Source organism: Cebus imitator, unplaced genomic scaffold (genome assembly GCF_001604975.1).
Source record: "Cebus imitator isolate Cc_AM_T3 unplaced genomic scaffold, Cebus_imitator-1.0 Scaffold434, whole genome shotgun sequence".
Lineage (NCBI taxonomy): Eukaryota > Metazoa > Chordata > Mammalia > Primates > Cebidae > Cebus > Cebus imitator.
This window is the reverse complement of record NW_016107749.1, coordinates 898,282-916,345: the sequence shown is the minus strand read 5'-3', so window position 1 is coordinate 916,345 and position 18,064 is coordinate 898,282. Positions and strand designations below refer to the sequence as shown.

Sequence of the window (18,064 nt, the reverse complement as noted above, 5' to 3'; positions counted from 1 at the left end):
TTAGTAGAGACGGGGTTTCACCATGTTGACCAGGATGGTCTCGATCTCTTGACCTCGTGATCCACCCGCCTCAGCCTCCCAAAGTGCTGGGATTACAGGCTTGAGCCACCGCGCCCGGCCTACCACTTCAGTTTTTGCCAAAAGTATAGGAAGAAAAGCTCTGCTATAGTAACCATTTCTGATGTTTTATGGCAATAATTAAGCCCGTTAAATTTTATTTTTGAGACAGGGTCTCACTCTGTTGCCTAGGCTGGAGCACAGTGGCGTGATCACAGCTCACTGCAACCGTGCCTTCCTAGGCTCAAACAGTCCTCCCATCTCACCCTTCAGATTGGCTGGGACTACTCAGCTTATTTTTACATTTTTTGTAGACACAGGGTCTCCCTGTGTTGCCAGGCTGATTTCAAACTCCTGTACTCAAGCAATCCTTCCGCCTCAGCCTCCCAAAGTATTGGAATTACAGGAGTGAGCCACCCACCCAGCTTAGGTTTTAAAAAGTATAAACAGAGCCAAGACTTGTAAAACAGACGAACGAACATGAATTCTCAGAATTCTCAAATAGAGTTTACTGGAAGCAAAAGGAAGCTTAAACTTTGTAGCTTTTTTCTTTTGGAAGTGGCTGTGTGAGCAACTTTCCAGCCAGAAAATGAGATTCTATCAGCCTAATTTTGTGAAAATTGAGGTTTTAAATTTTTTTTGTTTTATGTTTTAGTATCATCTTCACCTGACATCCTATGCTGTTCTTTGCTGTGATGTTTTTGTAACACAATAAACGGAGCCCTTATACCTCACAGCAGTTGGTCCGCGGCTGTGAGTCAGATGTCTTCTGTGGGCAGATGGTTTTTTTGTTTTTTTCGGAGATGGAGTCTTACTCTGTTGCCCAGGCTGGAGTGCAGTTGGGCAATCTCAGCTCACGGAAACCTCTGCCTCTGCGTTCAAGTGATTTTCCTTCCTCAGCCTCCCAAGTACCTGGGATTACAGGCATCTGCCACCATACCTGGCTAATTTTTTTTGTATTTTTGGTAGAGACAGGGTTTCACCAGGCCAGTCTGGTCTTGAACTCCTGATCTCACATAATTCAGATTTACCCTCTTGGGGTGCCTGCCACAGCCTGCACACCCACCCAGCTCCAGTATTTCCAGAACTTCATTGGCACTGAACCTCCAAACAGCCACTCTGGTTTTCCTATTTAACAATAAGTAAATCTTTACTCTTGCATCCATCTGTATTTTGTCAAAAGTGTGCCTGTTTTTCTGTATAGTCAGACTGGATTTTTAGTTAGGTGGGTGCACATTTGTGCAGGGAGGACTCTGCAGGGTCATTTGTTTCACAGGTTTGTTCTGAGGGCTGAATGTGGAGTACGTATCCCACTATCAATTGCTCAGTAGATGGGGTCTGCTGTACACATCGAGTCCCTTTCCCTGTCTTGGCATTAGAACTGTGCTTCAACACTGCTGACAGCCTGCCCTGCTCTTCAATGTATTCAGAGGAGGTTTTGAGTCACTTATTGATATGGACAGGCTCCACTAAGCCAAACCCAACACAGCCAAGGCTGCGAGACAGCTCCCTCAGACAACGGCTGCCAAGCGAAACCGATGTGTGCTTGGCCTCTCTGATGGGCTGTCTGTCCCCAGCCCTGTGTGAGAGCTGAGCTCGCTGTGCTGGTTTGGAATTGTCGTTTGTTCTCATGCCTCTGGTACACTGTGGCTTTGGGTCCACCACAACTGCCTGTCATGGATGTGGGTTCCTCCCACAGGTTGGGATTGCCCTGAAGCCCTTCCTGCCCCAGCTGCAGACCACTTTCACCAAAGCCCTGCAGGACTCCAACCGGGGAGTGCGCCTGAAGGCCGCAGATGCTCTGGGGAAACTCATTTCCATCCACATCAAGGTGGATCCCCTCTTCACAGAGCTGCTCAATGGCATCCGCGCCATGGAGGACCCAGGCGTCAGGTATGGCGCTGGTGAGGGAGCACTGTAGCCTCCAGGAGGCCAGGGGTTCCTCTGAGCTGAGCCTGTGCTGGCAGGAGGGGTGGCGGTGGAGGTGCCCAGGGCCTAAGTCAGTTCATTGGTTCTGCAGGGACACCATGCTGCAGGCCCTGAGATTTGTGATTCAGGGAGCAGGGGCCAAAGTGGATGCTGTCATCCGGAAAAACATCGTCTCACTCCTGCTGAGCATGCTGGGACACGATGAGGTATGGCTGCAGGCGGGGTTAGCAGCACCACTGGTTTCTCTCCTCCTTCTTAGGCTGAGTTCTTCACTTTGTGTTAGAACTCAGTACAGCTCAGTAGTAATAAGCAAATAAGCATTCCTGACATTTCTGTCACCCTGTATGATTCACCAAACATTTCCTCAGGTTTCGAGGGAAATGGGGCAGGTATTGTTGATACTGGTTATTTCTTTTTTTTTTTTTTTTTTTTTTTTTTTTTTTTTTTTTTTTTTTTTTTTTTTTTTTTTTTTTTTTTTTTTTTTTTTTTTTTTTTTTTTTTTTTTTTTTTTTTTTTTTGGAGGCTGAGTCTCGCTCTGTCACCCAGGCTGGAGTGCAGTGGCATGATCTCAGCTCACTGCAACCTCCACTTCCTGGGTTTAAGCGATTCTCCTGCCTAAGCCTTCTGAGTAGCTGGGATTACAGGTGCCTGCCACCATGCCCAGCTAAGTTTTGTGTTTTTAGTAGAGACGTGGTTTCACCATGTTGGTCAGGCTGTTCCCGAACTCCTGACCTCAGCTGATCCACCTGCCTTGGCCTCCCAAAGTGCTGGGATTACAGGCATGAGCCACTGTACCCAGCTAGTTATTTCTGTTTTATAGATGAGGCAAGTAAGCTTTGTGGAGACCCAGACCTCTCACCAATTTGCTCTCTGATCTTAAGTCACTTTCTTGGCTGGGTGCTGTGGCTTACCTGTAATCCCAGCACTTTGGGAGGCCCAGGCAGGCGGATCACCTGAGGTCTGCAGTTTGAGAACAGCCTGCCCAACATGGTAAAACCCCATCTCTACTAAAAATACCAAAAATTAGCTGGGTGTGGTGGTGGATGCCTTTAATCCCAGCTACTTGGGAGGCTGAGGTAGGAGTATTGCTTGAACCTGGGAGGCGGAGGTTACAGTGAGTTGAGATCGCGCCACTGCACTCCAGCCTGGGCAACAAGAGCAAAACTCCATCTCAAAAAAAAAAAAAAAATCACTTTCTCTGTCTGCCTCTCTCTCGTTTCCACTTTTGTAAAATGAAGAGGTTCATGAAACATTTACCGAGCTAAAAGGCCTGTCCCATAGGTGCATAGGCCTCGCGGTCACAGACTTCCAAGAAACTTAGTGTGTAGTGGGATCAGCGGTTTCCAGGGTGCCTCCCAGTGAGAGGTCTTAGAGGTCTGTTTTAGAGGGAGAGGCTTGTCAGGGCTATACCCAGAACGTAGTAGAGTCCAAACCAGGAGCTCTGGACTCCTGCTTCTGTCCCAGTTCCATCAGCCTTGCCTAGTCTGGAAGCATGTGTCAAGTACCCTTTGGCTGCCAGCACTGTGGGGCCAGTAGGAAGTTGAGTCTTTGGAAAAGAATTTTCTGTTTCCCTTTTCAGACAGCCCTCTGTTGTGGCCTAATTTACATTTGTAGAGCTAATCTAGGAGGAGAGGGCCTTTGGGCTCACATGGTTTTACACTTTGTTGACATACACATGCACACACACCCACACCCACTCCTCCCCCGCACCCCCCCACACACACACTTGCTGCTGCACTTCCCCACGGCTCTAAGGGCCTAGTTCTGGTCTCCAGGTGCCGACTGTGTGACTACAGCCCCAGCCGCCTTTCCCCCCCCGCCCCCGTGACACAGTCTCACTCTGTCGCCCAGGCTTGAGTGCAGTGGTGCCATCTCGGCTCACTGCAACAACCTCTGCCTCCTAGGTTCAAGTGATTCTTCTGCCTCAGCCTTCTGAGCAGCTGGGACTACAGGCATGCGCCACCATGCCCGGCTAATTTTTGTATTTTTAGTAGGTACGGGGTGTCACTATATTGGCCAGGCTGGTCTTGAACTCCTGACCCACCCAACTTGGCCTCCCAAAGTGCTGGGATTATAGATGTGAGCCACTGTCCCGTGCCCGGCCCAGCCCCAGCGTTCTCTGTGGGAACAGATGGGAAAGTGTACCGTCTTGATCACAGTCTGTCAGGGCTTTTACAGAATCATGGACAGCACAAGCAAAAGTTAGTATTGAAACATATTTGCATTTCACCACAGTGCAGCTTAAAATAGATGAAGTTGGAGAGAGTGGGTGTCAGAGCCAGCTTTAGCTTGGCACTTGGACTTCCGCTTCGAGCTCAGAGGCCCAGACTGCTGGCAGCCCATCCTCTTACCCTCTGAACCTCCACTCAAATTGAAGGTGGTGTTCAGGGTGCCAGCTTGGCATTAGCTTTTTTGGTTATTGAGTCTCTGGTTGGTGGTTTGCTTTGGGGACATGTTGACTTGGCACCTCTAATAAGGCACATAACTTAAAATCCCCTCTTGATATTCCATAGTTAGCAGGCCAGGGAGGAGCACGGGGCCGCTTGTGTACCTGGCTCTGAACTGAACAGGAAGTGCTGGCCTTTCCTTATCTGCCTTGGCTTGATTAGTCGCTTCAGTTTGACTTCCTCGGATGAACCCAAGTAATTTCGGTGGCAGTGGGGCACTCGTGCAGTTGGGAGATAGCAGGGGTCATTCTGGGCACATGGTGACTCAAGCTCTGTGGGAGAAAGGAGCCCAGAGTGGCTGTCTTTAGCTGGCTTCCTTGGTGGCTGTGGGCAGGTGCCTCCCCTCCTGCCCCTCCCTGCCTCACAGGGCTGTGGATAGTAATTGAGATAATAAATGTGAAACATTCAGCCTTCCTAAGAAGAAAGGTGCTATGTAAATACAGTTATTACTGATATTACGAGGATGATTACCATATGCATACACACTGGAGTTTTCTATAATTAAGTGAAGTGCTGAGTGTATAATGTTTAACTCTGTACCAGTGGCAGTTTCAGTGAATGGCAGTCCAAGTCTGGCAAGGGAGCACAAGTACCTAGAGGAAGGGACTGGACCTCGGGTCCCTGAGTTGGTTTGTTCCACCTTCTTTATTGCCATCCGTCTGGGCTCCAGAGCTGCCTGCCCTGGGTCCCACAGAGCTGGTGCTGTTGCCTGCACTCCTCACTCCCTTCTCTTGCCTGTCAGGACAACACTCGCATCTCCTCAGCCGGGTGCCTGGGGGAACTGTGTGCCTTTCTGACTGAAGAGGAGCTTAGCGCTGTTCTTCAGCAGTGCTTGCTGGGTAGGTACACTGGAGAATTCCCCTTCAGGGACCTGGGCCTCTCAGCCCTAGCGAAGAGATCTCTCTCCCTCCCTCAGAGGATCTTTTAGCAACTGGACTGTCCTGTCCTTGGGAATCCAGCAGTTAAAGCAAAATTCAGGCCAGGTGTGACACTCACCTATAGTCCCAGCTACTCAGGAGGCTGAGGCAGGAGGATTACTTGACCCCAGGAGTTCAAGGTTGCAGTGAGTGTTGATCACGCCCCTGTACTCCAGCCTGGGTAACAGAGGAAGACCCTGTCTCTAAAACAAACAGACAAACAATACTGAGTTTGCAGTGGTTCCATAGCCCTGAGTATCTCTGCTCAAAGAACACAGCTGTAAGCCTGGAGTGGTTCGTGAGCAGGCTTTCCTTACTTTGCTTAATGTGCTGCTTTGGGGAGCTTCTCTTAAGATAGTAGGGAAGTCCCTGTGAGTATGGCCTGGGCTTTCCCCGTGCTCTGAATCAGCACACTGGTCTCCATGCTGTAAAATGCCGGTTGACCCCAGTTGTGTCCTTCCACCCAGCGGACGTGTCTGGCATTGACTGGATGGTTCGGCACGGTCGGAGCCTGGCGCTCTCCGTGGCTGTGAATGTGGCTCCTGGCAGACTCTGTGCCGGCAAATACAGCAGTGATGTTCAGGAAATGATCCTGAGCAGTGCCACAGCGGACAGGGTAAGGCATTTGGGCACCCAGACCAGTCCTTTCCCTCCCCTAGGCCATATCCCATAGCCAGTGCCTTGTGGACACAGCATGGGCGGACCCCAGACTGGGGGTTAAGAGGCTTGGATCTAATTTTACCCCTCTCGGTAACTCACTGTCCCCTTGGACCAGCACTTGATCCCTTTGGGCGCCAGTTTCATCATCTAACCAAGGAATTTGGGTTGAGGAATCTAGATGCCCCTTCTGGGTTAGGGCTTTGATCCCTGTTCTGGGAAACAGTGACTGCTCATCTGCCTCAGCCAGGGCCACCTGTCTGAGTGAGAGCTGTCATGGTGTCCCTGGTAAGGGGTGATGTGGTGGAGGGTCCCAGATATTACTAGGGACTGGGCTTCTCCTGGCTCTGGGGAAGGGGCGGGGTGCTTCCGTCTAGCGCTGTCTGTTCTCCACAGATCCCCATTGCAGTGAGCGGGGTCCGGGGCATGGGTTTTCTCATGAGATACCACATCAAGACAGGCGGAGGGCAGTTGCCGGCCAAACTCTCCAGCCTGTTCGTTAAGGTGAGTGGGGGCCAAAAATGTGTCTGACCCCTAACACTTGACTTCTGAGGAGAACACCAGCAATGCACCCTCAACTAGTGTGCTGTTTCTCTGTGGACAGCCTCCAGGAGATGGCTGAACCCTTAGGGATGGAACGGTGGGGCGGGGGGTTTCTATGTGTGCTTTACGCTGCAATAGAGCCCAACTTGTTGTCAGATTCTCAAACTGACCTGTGACTCTGAATCCTGTTAAGAATCGCTATTTTAGACATTCTTTCTAGGCACCCTGGTTTTGTAAAATTAGGTATAGACCTGGGTTCCCATCTTAATACCTCTCTCTTCCTGCCTCCCTCTTTCACCTGGCCCAGCACTTCTTGGTGTGGTTATTGTGCTGTGTGCCAGGCCCTAGTTAGGAAAGCCAAGGAATCTGCCAGCAGGGCTCCTGTGGCACGTGTGACATGGCATGCTTCTGAAGCATTACCGTGCACAGAAATCAGAGCCAGAGTGCATTTTAATGAGCTGTGGCCATGCCTGAGACTAACCAGGTCTCATGCAGTGCCAGTGCTGCTGTGCATGGACCTTGCCCTGAGTAATGAGGTTCCCAGGGATGACTGCCTCCCCCTGCAGCACTGGGAGCCCATGGAGTTTCTGAGGGGCCTGATTCAATTGAGCCTGCTCTGTGATGGCATCCCACTGTTCTCTCCGTGTCTGCACCTGCCTGTTCACTTGGCACTACCCTGAAGGTGCAGAGATGAACAAGCCATACAAGACCCCTGGAGCCCATGGGGAGGACCCTGATATCGATAAGGTTGGCAGGGGGCATCTCTGAAGGATAACATGGGAGCTGAGACTGCAGGATGGGAAGGAGCTAACCTAGGGAGGATCCAGGGCAAGCACGGCCTAGGCCGTGGGAGTAGCCAGGGCACAGGCCCGAGGCCTGGCAGTTCAAGGAAGTAAAAATGCGTGCAGGCTGAGAGTAGCGAGCAAGGGGAGAGTGGTACGAGATGAGGGTTCAGGGAGCCAGGGCTGAGTCACGCTGCCACCCTCCCACGGGAGCAGTGGGGTCAGTGTCCACGCCACAGGGAGAGTGTTGAGGCTGGGCATTTGGGCTGCCTTGAGGAACAGACTGGATGTGCCTATCCAAAAGCCTGTCTGTGGTTCTTTTCACAGTGTCTGCAGAACCCATCCAGTGACATCAGGCTGGTGGCTGAGAAGATGATCTGGTGGGCAAATAAGGACCCGCTGCCTCCCCTGGACCCCCAGGCCATCAAGCCCATCCTGAAGGCTCTTCTTGACAACACCAAGGATAAGAACACCATGGTCAGGGCCTACAGCGACCAGGCGATTGTCAACCTCCTCAAGATGCGGCAGGGTGAAGAGGTGTTTCAGGTGGGAGCCGGGGCGTGCTGTGAGCATTCGCCTTTCAGCTCTTCTTCAGCACGGAAATATTTAAACTGCAGGCTCTTCTCTGCTACTGCGAATGTGCTAGCTTTCAGGAGCAGATTAAGATTTGGGTGACTGGCCTACTACCCAAAAACACACATTCTTATGGTTTTCAGACGTCTTTCCAGAGCAGGGCCCTTTCTTCAAATAAAATCTCACGTAACACCCAAACAGACGGAGCATTTCCAAGGAGAGCTGCCCAGTGGAAACCCAGAGTCCTTTTCACTAAGTCCCCAGCCCCCAGCAGCCTTGAAAGCCCAAAAGCTGCAACTTGCACTGCCACGTCTCATGACAAGCAGGATGGGGCCGGGTACAGTGACTCGAACCTGTAATCCCAATACTTTGGGAAGCCGAGGTGGGAGGATTACTGGAGCCCAGGAGTTCAGGACTAGCCTGGGCAACATAGTGAGACCTTGTCTCTACGAAAAAGGGAAAAACAAAAGCATGATGAGTGTTTTCACAGGCTTTCCCTGGATCCATCTGATTCCCTCATTTTGCCAAATTCCACCTCAGTGTCTTTAGTTCTGGGGTTAACATTCATTTTTGTCTTTCTCTGATTGTAGAATGTGGCAGCTGTATTTTCTGACCATGTTTCCTCCTGCTCATCCTTCCCCATAGTCCCTCTCCAAGATCCTGGATGTGGCCAGTTTGGAGGTGCTGAACGAGGTTAACCGAAGGTCCCTGAAGAAGCTGGCCAGCCAGGCCGACTCCACGGAGCAGGTGGACGACAGCATCCTGACATGAGGGGCCTGGGCCTGCAGCATTGCCGCTCCACATCTTTGCTCAATGTTTTCATTTTTGAAAATACATTTGTTCCGATGGGGAGCTTGGAAGATGGCGTTCCCAGAAAGTATTTTAATATATCAGCAGACCACAGCCAAAGCCTTAAATCAAACCCACACACAACTGAAAATTGCCTCCTCCATCTCTTACCTTTTCCTGTGGAGAAGAGAAGGAAAAGCACACGCATGCGCCTCAGTGAATGGCAGCCCAGGAACTGTCTGTCCAGTTTAGCATGGCTAGGTCTGGAGCTATAATAGCAGGGTCAGACTGTGGGTTCCTCTTCTCCTGTGCTTGAGCTCTGGTTTGAGAGCTGGCGCTACCAACCTTTTGCCCAGGTCCTGAGTGGGGCACAGACAGTGGACGTCTGCCCAGTGTGGTGTGTCTTGGCTTGGCTTTTCAATATTGTGAGGCCTGGTTGGATCTGACCCCTGTCAGATGAAAATGATCCACAGCTCTGGCAGCTTCCAAGTCCAGGGAGGGGTATAGGTTTACGTGCAGGCTGTTTGAAAGAGGAATGTTGAATAAAGGCTTTGATTTAATCTTGATAGAAGCAGATTTTTTAAAATCTCCAAACAGCCATTAAACATGAAGCTTCCTGCATCAGGAATAAGGGAAGGTTTGCAGCTGTTTTTGTAAGTATTCACAGTTCTCTGATTTCTGGGCATCCCTCTCCCCTGCTTTCAGAAGTCTTAGCAATCTCTCCAGACTTCTCTGTCCTGAGGTGGACTTTTGAGAGGCATGCAGCCAGGCCTGTGATCTCCCTCGGTGTGAAGAATGAAAAGGCTGAATTAGCCACTTTCCTGTTCTGTTCTGATTTGGAAAGGTAGGGAGCTTCTGGTACTCAGGTTGTAAAGAGAAATCCAGCCCTCTGTGAATAAGAAAGAGCCACATTCCTGTAGTTGGAAGGACTTGCAGTTGGAAACCAAAGTTGCATTTCAGCATCTGCCTCCTTTATGAATGACTTCCTTCCTCCTGATTCTTAGAAGGCTTGTGACACACACATTCTGTCTGATGGCGCACACCCTACTGGGGCTAGTGACGCAAGTTTTTCTGGTCTGTTCCCTGGCCACAATACAGGACAAACCTCTGTCACAATTTCTGGCCTGAGCTGTAAAAGGAAATAAAAAGTGATGGTAGCAAACTCACTTTATGAAAGGTATAAAAATGCTATGCCAAAAAAAGCAAGACTTTGGTTAATAATGCAGCCATGGTAGAAAGTAGGCTTGTGACTCAACACTTTTGATGAGTAAGACAAGGTGACCTCTAAGGCACTTCTGATGAGTCCTGTTTTCTTGCAGCAGACGTGGTGTCAGCTGGCTCGAGGTAATTGTAGAATCCCAGGGCTGGAAGGGACCTTGAGAGGTCAGCTGAGTCCTCGTAGCCAAAACAGCCAATGGCTACAACTTTTGGTAGCCATGGTAACTGTTCTCTGCTTCTGGGATTCAGATGGTCAGCAGCATCCTCCCAGCTGCCAAGGGCATGTGTCCATCAGGCTGTCTGCGAATCTGTTCCCTCCATTGATCAGCTGTGGGGAGATAGGGGAAAAGTTCCTGTTGAGGGGCATGGGCTGGGAAACCTGTTAAACTCTGAGGCCATCTTCATTGTTTCCTCCAGGGTCTTGGATCAGATGCTGGCCACCTGTGGCTTTTAGCCCCCTTTCTGCAACTGGCAGGGGAACCTGACATACTTAGAGGTATCAGATACTCATTAAGCAAAATCCAAAGGAAAAACACCAGGTTCCAGTTCCAGAAACTGGAGGAGGATGAACTCTGTCTGTTCAGATGGATGGAGGTTGACTGATAGACGGAGATGACTCAAAGGCTCCCAGAGCATGTTGAGTTGCATTCTCTGAGTCTGGAAGGAGGGTGTGAGCTCCCAGGAAGTGAGCCATGAAGAGCCATTGTGGACATGCCAGGGGAGCCCCCAAAAGGACTTTATCAGCTCAAAGACCTAACAATCCTGAGAACAGCAGCCCAGACTAAGCACCCTGGGGGACATTGAGGTTAGCAGCGGAGAAGCAAAAGCTATTTGTCCTGGAGGCTGATAGCCGTTTCACCTTGGGCAAGTCATCTGATCTCTCTGGGCCAGTTTCCTCATTTGTACAGTGAGGAATTTGGAAGAGAAGCTTTAAATATTGTTGTTAAAGTTAGAGGAGGAAATTGAGGCACAGAGACGTCACTCGCCCAGGGTCATATGGCTAACAAATGGCAGTCTGTCCCCAGACCTCCATTTTTAGCCTTTCTCTTACCTCTTCTATGCTGGCTAGTTAGCCATCAGTATTTTTCATTCTCCAGAGCAGAGCCTCCAGAACTTTCCCATCCAGGTACATACAGGAAATGACTGTACAGCATACTAGGTGAATGGCCCCAGCCGCCTCGCCAGGGATGCCACTCCGCCAGGCTCTACTCAGCTGCTCTGCAGGCTGTGGGGAGGAAGACTTCACTCCATTTACAGGACACTGACTGGGAAACCCTTTAGAGTAAGTAGATTGAGGCCAGGTGCGGTGGCTTACGCCTATAATCCCAGCACTTTGGGAGGCCGAGGTAGATGGATCACCTGAGGTAGGGATTTCAAGACCAGCCTGACCAACATGGAGAAACCCCGTCTACTAAAAAAAAATACAAAATTACCCGGGTGTGGTGCCTCATGCTCGTAATCCCAGCTACTCGGGGGAGGCTGAGGCAGGAGAATTGCTTGAATCCCAGAGGCAGAGGTTGCAGTGAGCCAAGATGGCGCCATTATACTCCAGCCTGGGCAATGAGTAAAACTCCGTCTCAAAAAGAAAGCTGATTATTCTCAAAGACTTGCAGTGATCCTTCAGAGGAGACCATCCCTCTTTCTCTTCCTTGTGTCTGAAAGTCAGTGACAAAGTCATAAGCCCTTAACTAATCCAGAGAAAACTGAAAAAGTTCTAAAATAAGCATTCCCAAACCTTCACCTAACTCTGGGAGCCTCAGGAATTATGGGCAGCAAGATGACTTTAAGAAGGGGGAGTATTGTTAATACATGGTTCACACAATCCTTCAAGGAACCAGACCTGCAGGTACGTTCTCTTTGTCCAGAACTGTGATGCCAGAGGACTTGGGAGAGCGGCAGGGAGGCTGCAGAGTTACAGTTTTGGGTGCAGGGACTGGAGACATGATTTGACAGATTCTGAAACACAATTGGCAGTTAGGAATGTTTCTCCTCAATGTATGGCTCTCTGTGGATGTGTCTCAAATTGCTTCAGTGAGGAAAAAAAAGAACCAATCTAACTTAAAAGGTCTACATTCTAAAATATTGCGAAGGAATGTAGGTACCGCATTCAAGTTCTAGTGTAGGATAGTGGAGCCACAGGGACTTCCAAGACAGGTTGGAACCTTAATTTCACTGCTTAATACTAAGCTGTGTGACCTGGAGCATGTTCCTTAACCTCTCTGAGTGCATCCCCTCACCTTGACAGTAAGCACAGTCTCACCGCGTTGCCTCCTGTGTTGAATGACCTACTGCACTTTGCATAGAACCGGGCACACAAAGGAAGTTCTGGATACATGGATGGTGGGAGTGAAACAGGGATGCTGGGGAATGAGATTTCTTTTGAGAAACTGTAAGATGATGATGATGATGATGATGACTGTGTGTGATTCTCCAAAACGCTGAGCATATTATGTACACCAGCACACAGATGGTCTCCACTGTGCATGGGCAGGGAGGCATGTGACTGCCGCTGTGATCAGTGCTTCTTTCATATTTTATGAAGAGGAAAGTTCAGTTCAGGCACAAATGGAAAGGAGCATCTCTGAGGTCATGTTGGTAGAACTGGGAAAAACCCATGTTTATTGATTCTCTGCTCACCAAGCCCCAGGGGGATTCTATAAACATAATTTGGAAGGTAAATTTAACAAAAGAAATAAATCAGGTTCTTAGCATGTGACTGGGCTTCACTTTTCAAAAGAGGTGGAGCCCAGTTATTTCACAGGGTGGCTCTGAGCTGCCCCTAGTTTCTGTTAGGAGGGGGCTCCCTGCTGCCTACCCCTGGGGAACTAGAACGGGAGTGTTGATGTCAGCACAGCTCAGGAAACTGGAAAAACTGGTCCAAGGGATGATTGCCTCTGCAATTTCTAGGTGAGACCTTCCTGATTGTGCCTGAATGGAATACCCCAGGCCCTGTCAAGTTCCCTCCTGTGAGCTATTTCTCTAGTGAGATGGTGGCCTGGTCACAGGGACAATTAGTACATGATAATCTCTCAGAGCTGTGCCCCGAAGCCCCACAAGGGAAAGCTGTGGGCTGTGAATTTTTTTTTACCTTAGATCCTTCTTACCACTTAGATTCCCACAAAAAAAGGGAGCCAGGAAGCTGGGGTGCAGTAGGATTGAATCTAGCATTTCATAAATATTTTGCCCTCAAGACTCTGTTATTTACAGGTAGGGCATTGCTCTGTTGTCCAGGCTGGAGTGCAGTGGTATGATCATGGCTCACTGAAGCCTTGAACTCCTGGGCTCAAGTGATGCTCTTCCCTCAGCCTCCTGAGCAGCTAAGACTACAGGCATGCACCAACATACCTGGCTAATTTTTTGTTTGAGACAGAGGTCTCACTGTTGCCCAGGCTGGAGTACAGTGGCATGATCTTGGCTCACCGAAGCCTCCGCCTCCCAAGTTCAGGCAATTCTTATGCCTCAGCCTCCCGAGTAGCTGGCATTACAGGCGCCTGCCACCATGCCCAGCTATGTTTTTCCCCCTATTTTTAGTAGAGATGGGGTTTTACCACATTGGTCAGGCTGGTGTTGAAGCTCTGACCTCAAGTAATCCATGTGCCTCGGCCTCCCAAAGTGCTGGGATTACAGGCATGAGCCACTGTGCCTGGTCTGGCTAAATTTTTAAAAAGTTTTAGAGATGAGTGTCTCACTATGTTGCCCAGGCTGGTCTTGAACTCCTGGCCTTAAGTCATCCTCCAGGGATTACAGGTGTGTCACTGTGCCCAGCTGGGATCCTTTCATATTTTGAAAAAATTTTGAGGTCACTAAAGAGCTCTTGTGTATATCTATCGTACTTATTGATATTTAGCATCTTATAAATCAAAACCAGACTAGGCACAGTGGCTCACGTCTATAATCCCAACACTTCAGGAGGCTAAAATGGGAGGATGTCTTGAGGCCAGGAGTTCAAGGCCAACCTGGGCAACACAGATCCTTGTCTCTACAGAAAAATTAAAGAAAAAAAAAAAAAAAAAAAAAAAAAAGCTGGGCATAGTGGCTTATGCCTGTAATCCCAGCACTTTGGGAGGCCGAGGCAGGTGGATCACAAGGTCAGGAGTTTGAGACCAGCCTGGCCAACATGGAGAAACTCTTGTCTCTACTAAAAATAAAAAATTAGCTGTGTGTAGTGGCACGCACCTGTAATCCCAGCTACCCGGGAGGCTGAGGCAAGAGAATCGCTTGAACCCGGGAGACAGAGGTTGCAGTGAGCCGAGATCATGCCACTGCACTCCAGCCTGGGTGACAGAGTAAGACTCCGTCTCAAAAAAAAAAAAAAAAGAAAAAATAGCAGCCGGGCACGATGGTTTATACCTGTAATCCGAGCACTTTGGGAGGGTGAGGTGAGCAGATCACTTGAGGTCAGGAGTTCCAGACCAGTCTGGCCAGCATGGCAAACCCCATCTCTACTAAAACCACAAAAATCAGCAGGGCGTGGTGGCATACGCCTGTAATCCCAGTCTCTCGGGAGGCTGAGGCAGGAGAATTGCTTGAACCCAGGAGGTGGAGGATGCACTGAGCCAAGATTGTGCCACTGCACTCCAGCTCCAGCCTGGGCGACAGAGCGAGACTCCATCTCAACAACAGCAACAAAATAGCCAGGCATGGTGGTGCGTGCACCTGTAGTCCCAGCTACTCAGGAAAGTGAGGTGGGAGGATCACTTGAGTCCGGGAGGTCAAGGCTGCAGTGAGCTATGGTTGTACCACTACACTCCCAGCCTGGGTGACTGTCTCAAAAACAAAAAGAATCAGAATTGGTCAAGTGGCATTGTTCCGCATTTTGGCAGGTCTCTATCTTAGTCTGGATTCACATGTCAGCTCTGCATTTGGCCTGCTGTGATATCACACGTCATGTAGGCTCTGGCAAACACTGTATACTTGTAAGCAAATAAAAGTGAAAAAGGCAAATCACATCTGAGTATTATGAACATGTTTTGACTTAGCAGATCCTTTGAAAGAGTCCTAGGGAGCCCTGCGGTTCTCAGACCACACTTGCAAAACCACTGATGTAATAATATAAAAGTTGAGTGAGAAAATTCCTACTAAATGGTTTGAAGTCGGGGAAGAAGCTGACCTCAAGTTAGACCTCAAATCTGGCCCACACCTCAAAAAGTGAACTCAAGAGGGTTCAACTAGTTGTTTCTGACATTCTTTCCAACTCTCAAATTCTATGTGTGGGTTCACTTTAACTCGACATCAAGCACCTACCACGTACCTGGTCTCCAGAGGACACAAAGATGAAGATATGGTCCCTGGAATCATGGAACTTGTGTTCATTAGATTTCTGGGGGCCACATAAGGGCAGTACAAGGCCCATTGCCAAGTCTCTTGGTGTGGCATCAGGCTTGCAGCTGTGGGGGAAGGGGCCCGTTTCCACTTCCATCAGAGAGATCAGGCGCCATGGCCTCTCCTCCTTCCCTCTTGGATCAGGATGCTGAGTGGTCCCCATCTTGCTCCTAATTTAAGGTCCCTGTTGGTCAGTTTACCTGCCTTCTCTTGAGTTCTGATTGACCACCCACTGCTACCTTCCTGGGTGATCACAGCACACTTTCCCTCCCTTGCTACCTAGCACTTAGCAGCTTTGAAATCCATGTTGCTGACCAAAATCTGGATTTCATGGGTCCCTGCAACCTCCACCGCACTGACCTTCATCCCTGACTACTAGCCTTGAAGTCCCCCTCTCCTCTACCCATTTTGCCTTCCGGTTGGTGACACCTTACTTCCCAGCTGTTGTCAAGAGTTAAGCTCTTTGAAATGCACTTAGCCATCTTCCCTCTGAATATTCACTCTTTATTATTCCCTGGCTGCTAATCCTCTACTTCCACTATCCTGAAAAATATTTCATCAGTTTTGCTGTTTCTCTTAATTCACCACCAAACCTCTTACCGCCCCCATGGCTTCATTCCTTCTGCAAACCTCAGTGTGTCCTGCTTTAGTTTTCTCCTTGGACATACTTGTTGCCCATATTCCCTATCAGAATGGAAGTGCTAAGAAAGCTTTAACATTTTAAAGTGTTACTTACTGCTGAATCCTCAGCTCCTAGATCAACGTCTGGCATACAGTAGGTCATCAAATATTTGTCAAATGAATGAATGACTTGTTCCGCCACTAAACTGTAAACTCCATGAGGACAGGAGCTTGGTTTTGTTCATGCCATAGCCTCTAGGTCCAGCATAGTGCGTAACACCAAGTAACTGTGCAAATATTTACTGAATTAAGGAATGAATCTAGTTACCAGGTAAATTACATGATTTCCTTTTTGAATCTGCTTTGTCTGGTTGATATTGTTTGCGTATTGCCTTTTGCATCTGTCCCTGTTGTTACCTTACACCCAGGCTTCAGCAATAACCTTTAAAGCTCTGCCGCTGAAATCCATCCTGCATACTCCTGTCAGATTACTTTGCTAAAATAGTATTTTGAGATTGCTCCTCTGCTCAAAAACTTTCAATGCCTCCTCATTGTGTTAATAGTTTCTAATGTGCACACAGGTGGTGGTATAAAAGTTCATCTGTAAGTTAGTTGTTCAGAGCAGTGGAACAAAGTTCCCAATCACAGGACACACTGATACGTTAGGTCACAAAAGTTTACATACACATATGGTGAGAAGGAGAGAGAGAGTTTAACATAACTCATCATGGAACTGTGGTTTAAATAAATCTATAACAATGTTTCCGGAGGAAAATGTGCTGATTCATTTTGAGATGCCAGGCACATACCCTGACCTGCAGGGAATTCCCCTTACAAGCCAAAATTGAGGATTCTCACAGGCTGTGACAGCAGCTGTCTAAATACACACTCAAAGCTCTCATATTCCAGTGCTATCATGAAAAATCTTTATGATGAAATCTTTTCCCCATTATTCTAGCTAAAAGTGATAGCTTTCCTCCTCTGAAGTCTAGACTGCGTATTTGACAGCTTTCTATCTACTGTATTGTCTTCTATTTTCAATTTCCTCATGAGTATGTCTTAACTCTGATGAGGCTGTAAACTGGAAGGAAAAGGCTGTTCTTACACCCTCTGCAATCCGTGGCACATACGCACTCATTAAACAGTTACCAAAGAAATGAAGAATTCATGCCGATTGCTTTCCAGATGACATATCCAGGCAAAGTCAGGAATCTGGTTTTAATGGCCAATTTTGATTTATTTCCCAAAAATACCCTGCAGCCCTATTATCAGGAAGCTGGAAATGTGTGCTATAGCCTACAACAGGAAATGGCTCAAAGTATGAATGAGTGCACAATGACCTTGAGTAACATTGGTTACTGTCAGTCACATGCCTACATGTGCCAGGTAATTCACAAACATACCTCTAAAATAACCGTTCTGTGAGGAAACAGGGGCTCTGAGATACTGTGATGTGACTTATCTAAGATCACAAAGGTTTTAAGGGATGGAGGCCAGGATTCCAAACTTAACATTGAAACCAGTCTTCCTGACTCCAGCCAAGGCTGTGAAGATGAGCTGGGAGGACCTACTGCCTCGCTGGCTGGTCAAGGCTGGGCAACTTCCTTCTCACCCTATAAAATTCCTAAAACCGCTGAGTCAGAGGACGGCCCCAACCTTCCAGACCAAGGGGGACTTTTCTATTATCAGGAGCACATGAGCAGCTCTTCTCCCTAGCCAGTACCTTCAGATTCCAAGCTCATGTTTTTTAGACATCACCACACTGATTCTCAGCTCCTGGAAAAACTACTCAAGGCTTGAGTGTTGTTCAATGATCCCACCCGCAACAATGTTTATAATAACCAAAAAATATAAACAACATGAGTGACTATTAATAGCAGAGTGGTTAAGTACAACCATCAGAGTACCATACCACGCAGCTGTTAAAAGACACAAGTGTACTGTTAAAGAGAAAAAGCAAGGTACATACCTATGTTTGTAGAGGCAAAGGAAATTCACTGAGGGCACTTATTCATTCAACAAGTATGTGTTAAACATTTTAAGGTTATCTGTTAAACTAACAGGGTTTACCTGTGAGGAGTACTTCAGAAGGAAAAATAGTAACTTGTACTTTTCAGTAAACTTCTGCACATAATTTTAAGGACAAGCATAGCTTTTTTTTTTTTTTTTTTTTTTTTTTTTTTTTTTTTTTTTTTTTTTTTTTTTTTTT

General features: G+C 48.3%; 1 protein-coding gene across 1 annotated transcript in view; it reads left to right on the top strand.

The window, feature by feature from the left end:
* GCN1 (GCN1 activator of EIF2AK4) overlaps nt 1-9,260 on the top strand; it is a 69,716-nt gene extending 60,456 nt beyond the window's left edge. The window contains 7 exon segments of the mRNA XM_017510231.2: nt 1,757-1,950; nt 2,078-2,192; nt 5,176-5,272; nt 5,818-5,966; nt 6,404-6,511; nt 7,660-7,878; nt 8,551-9,260. Of these exon segments, the coding sequence (XP_017365720.1) occupies nt 1,757-1,950; nt 2,078-2,192; nt 5,176-5,272; nt 5,818-5,966; nt 6,404-6,511; nt 7,660-7,878; nt 8,551-8,676 (1,008 nt within the window). The 3' untranslated portion in view covers nt 8,677-9,260.
* Nucleotides 9,261-18,064: the final 8,804 nt, after the last annotated feature.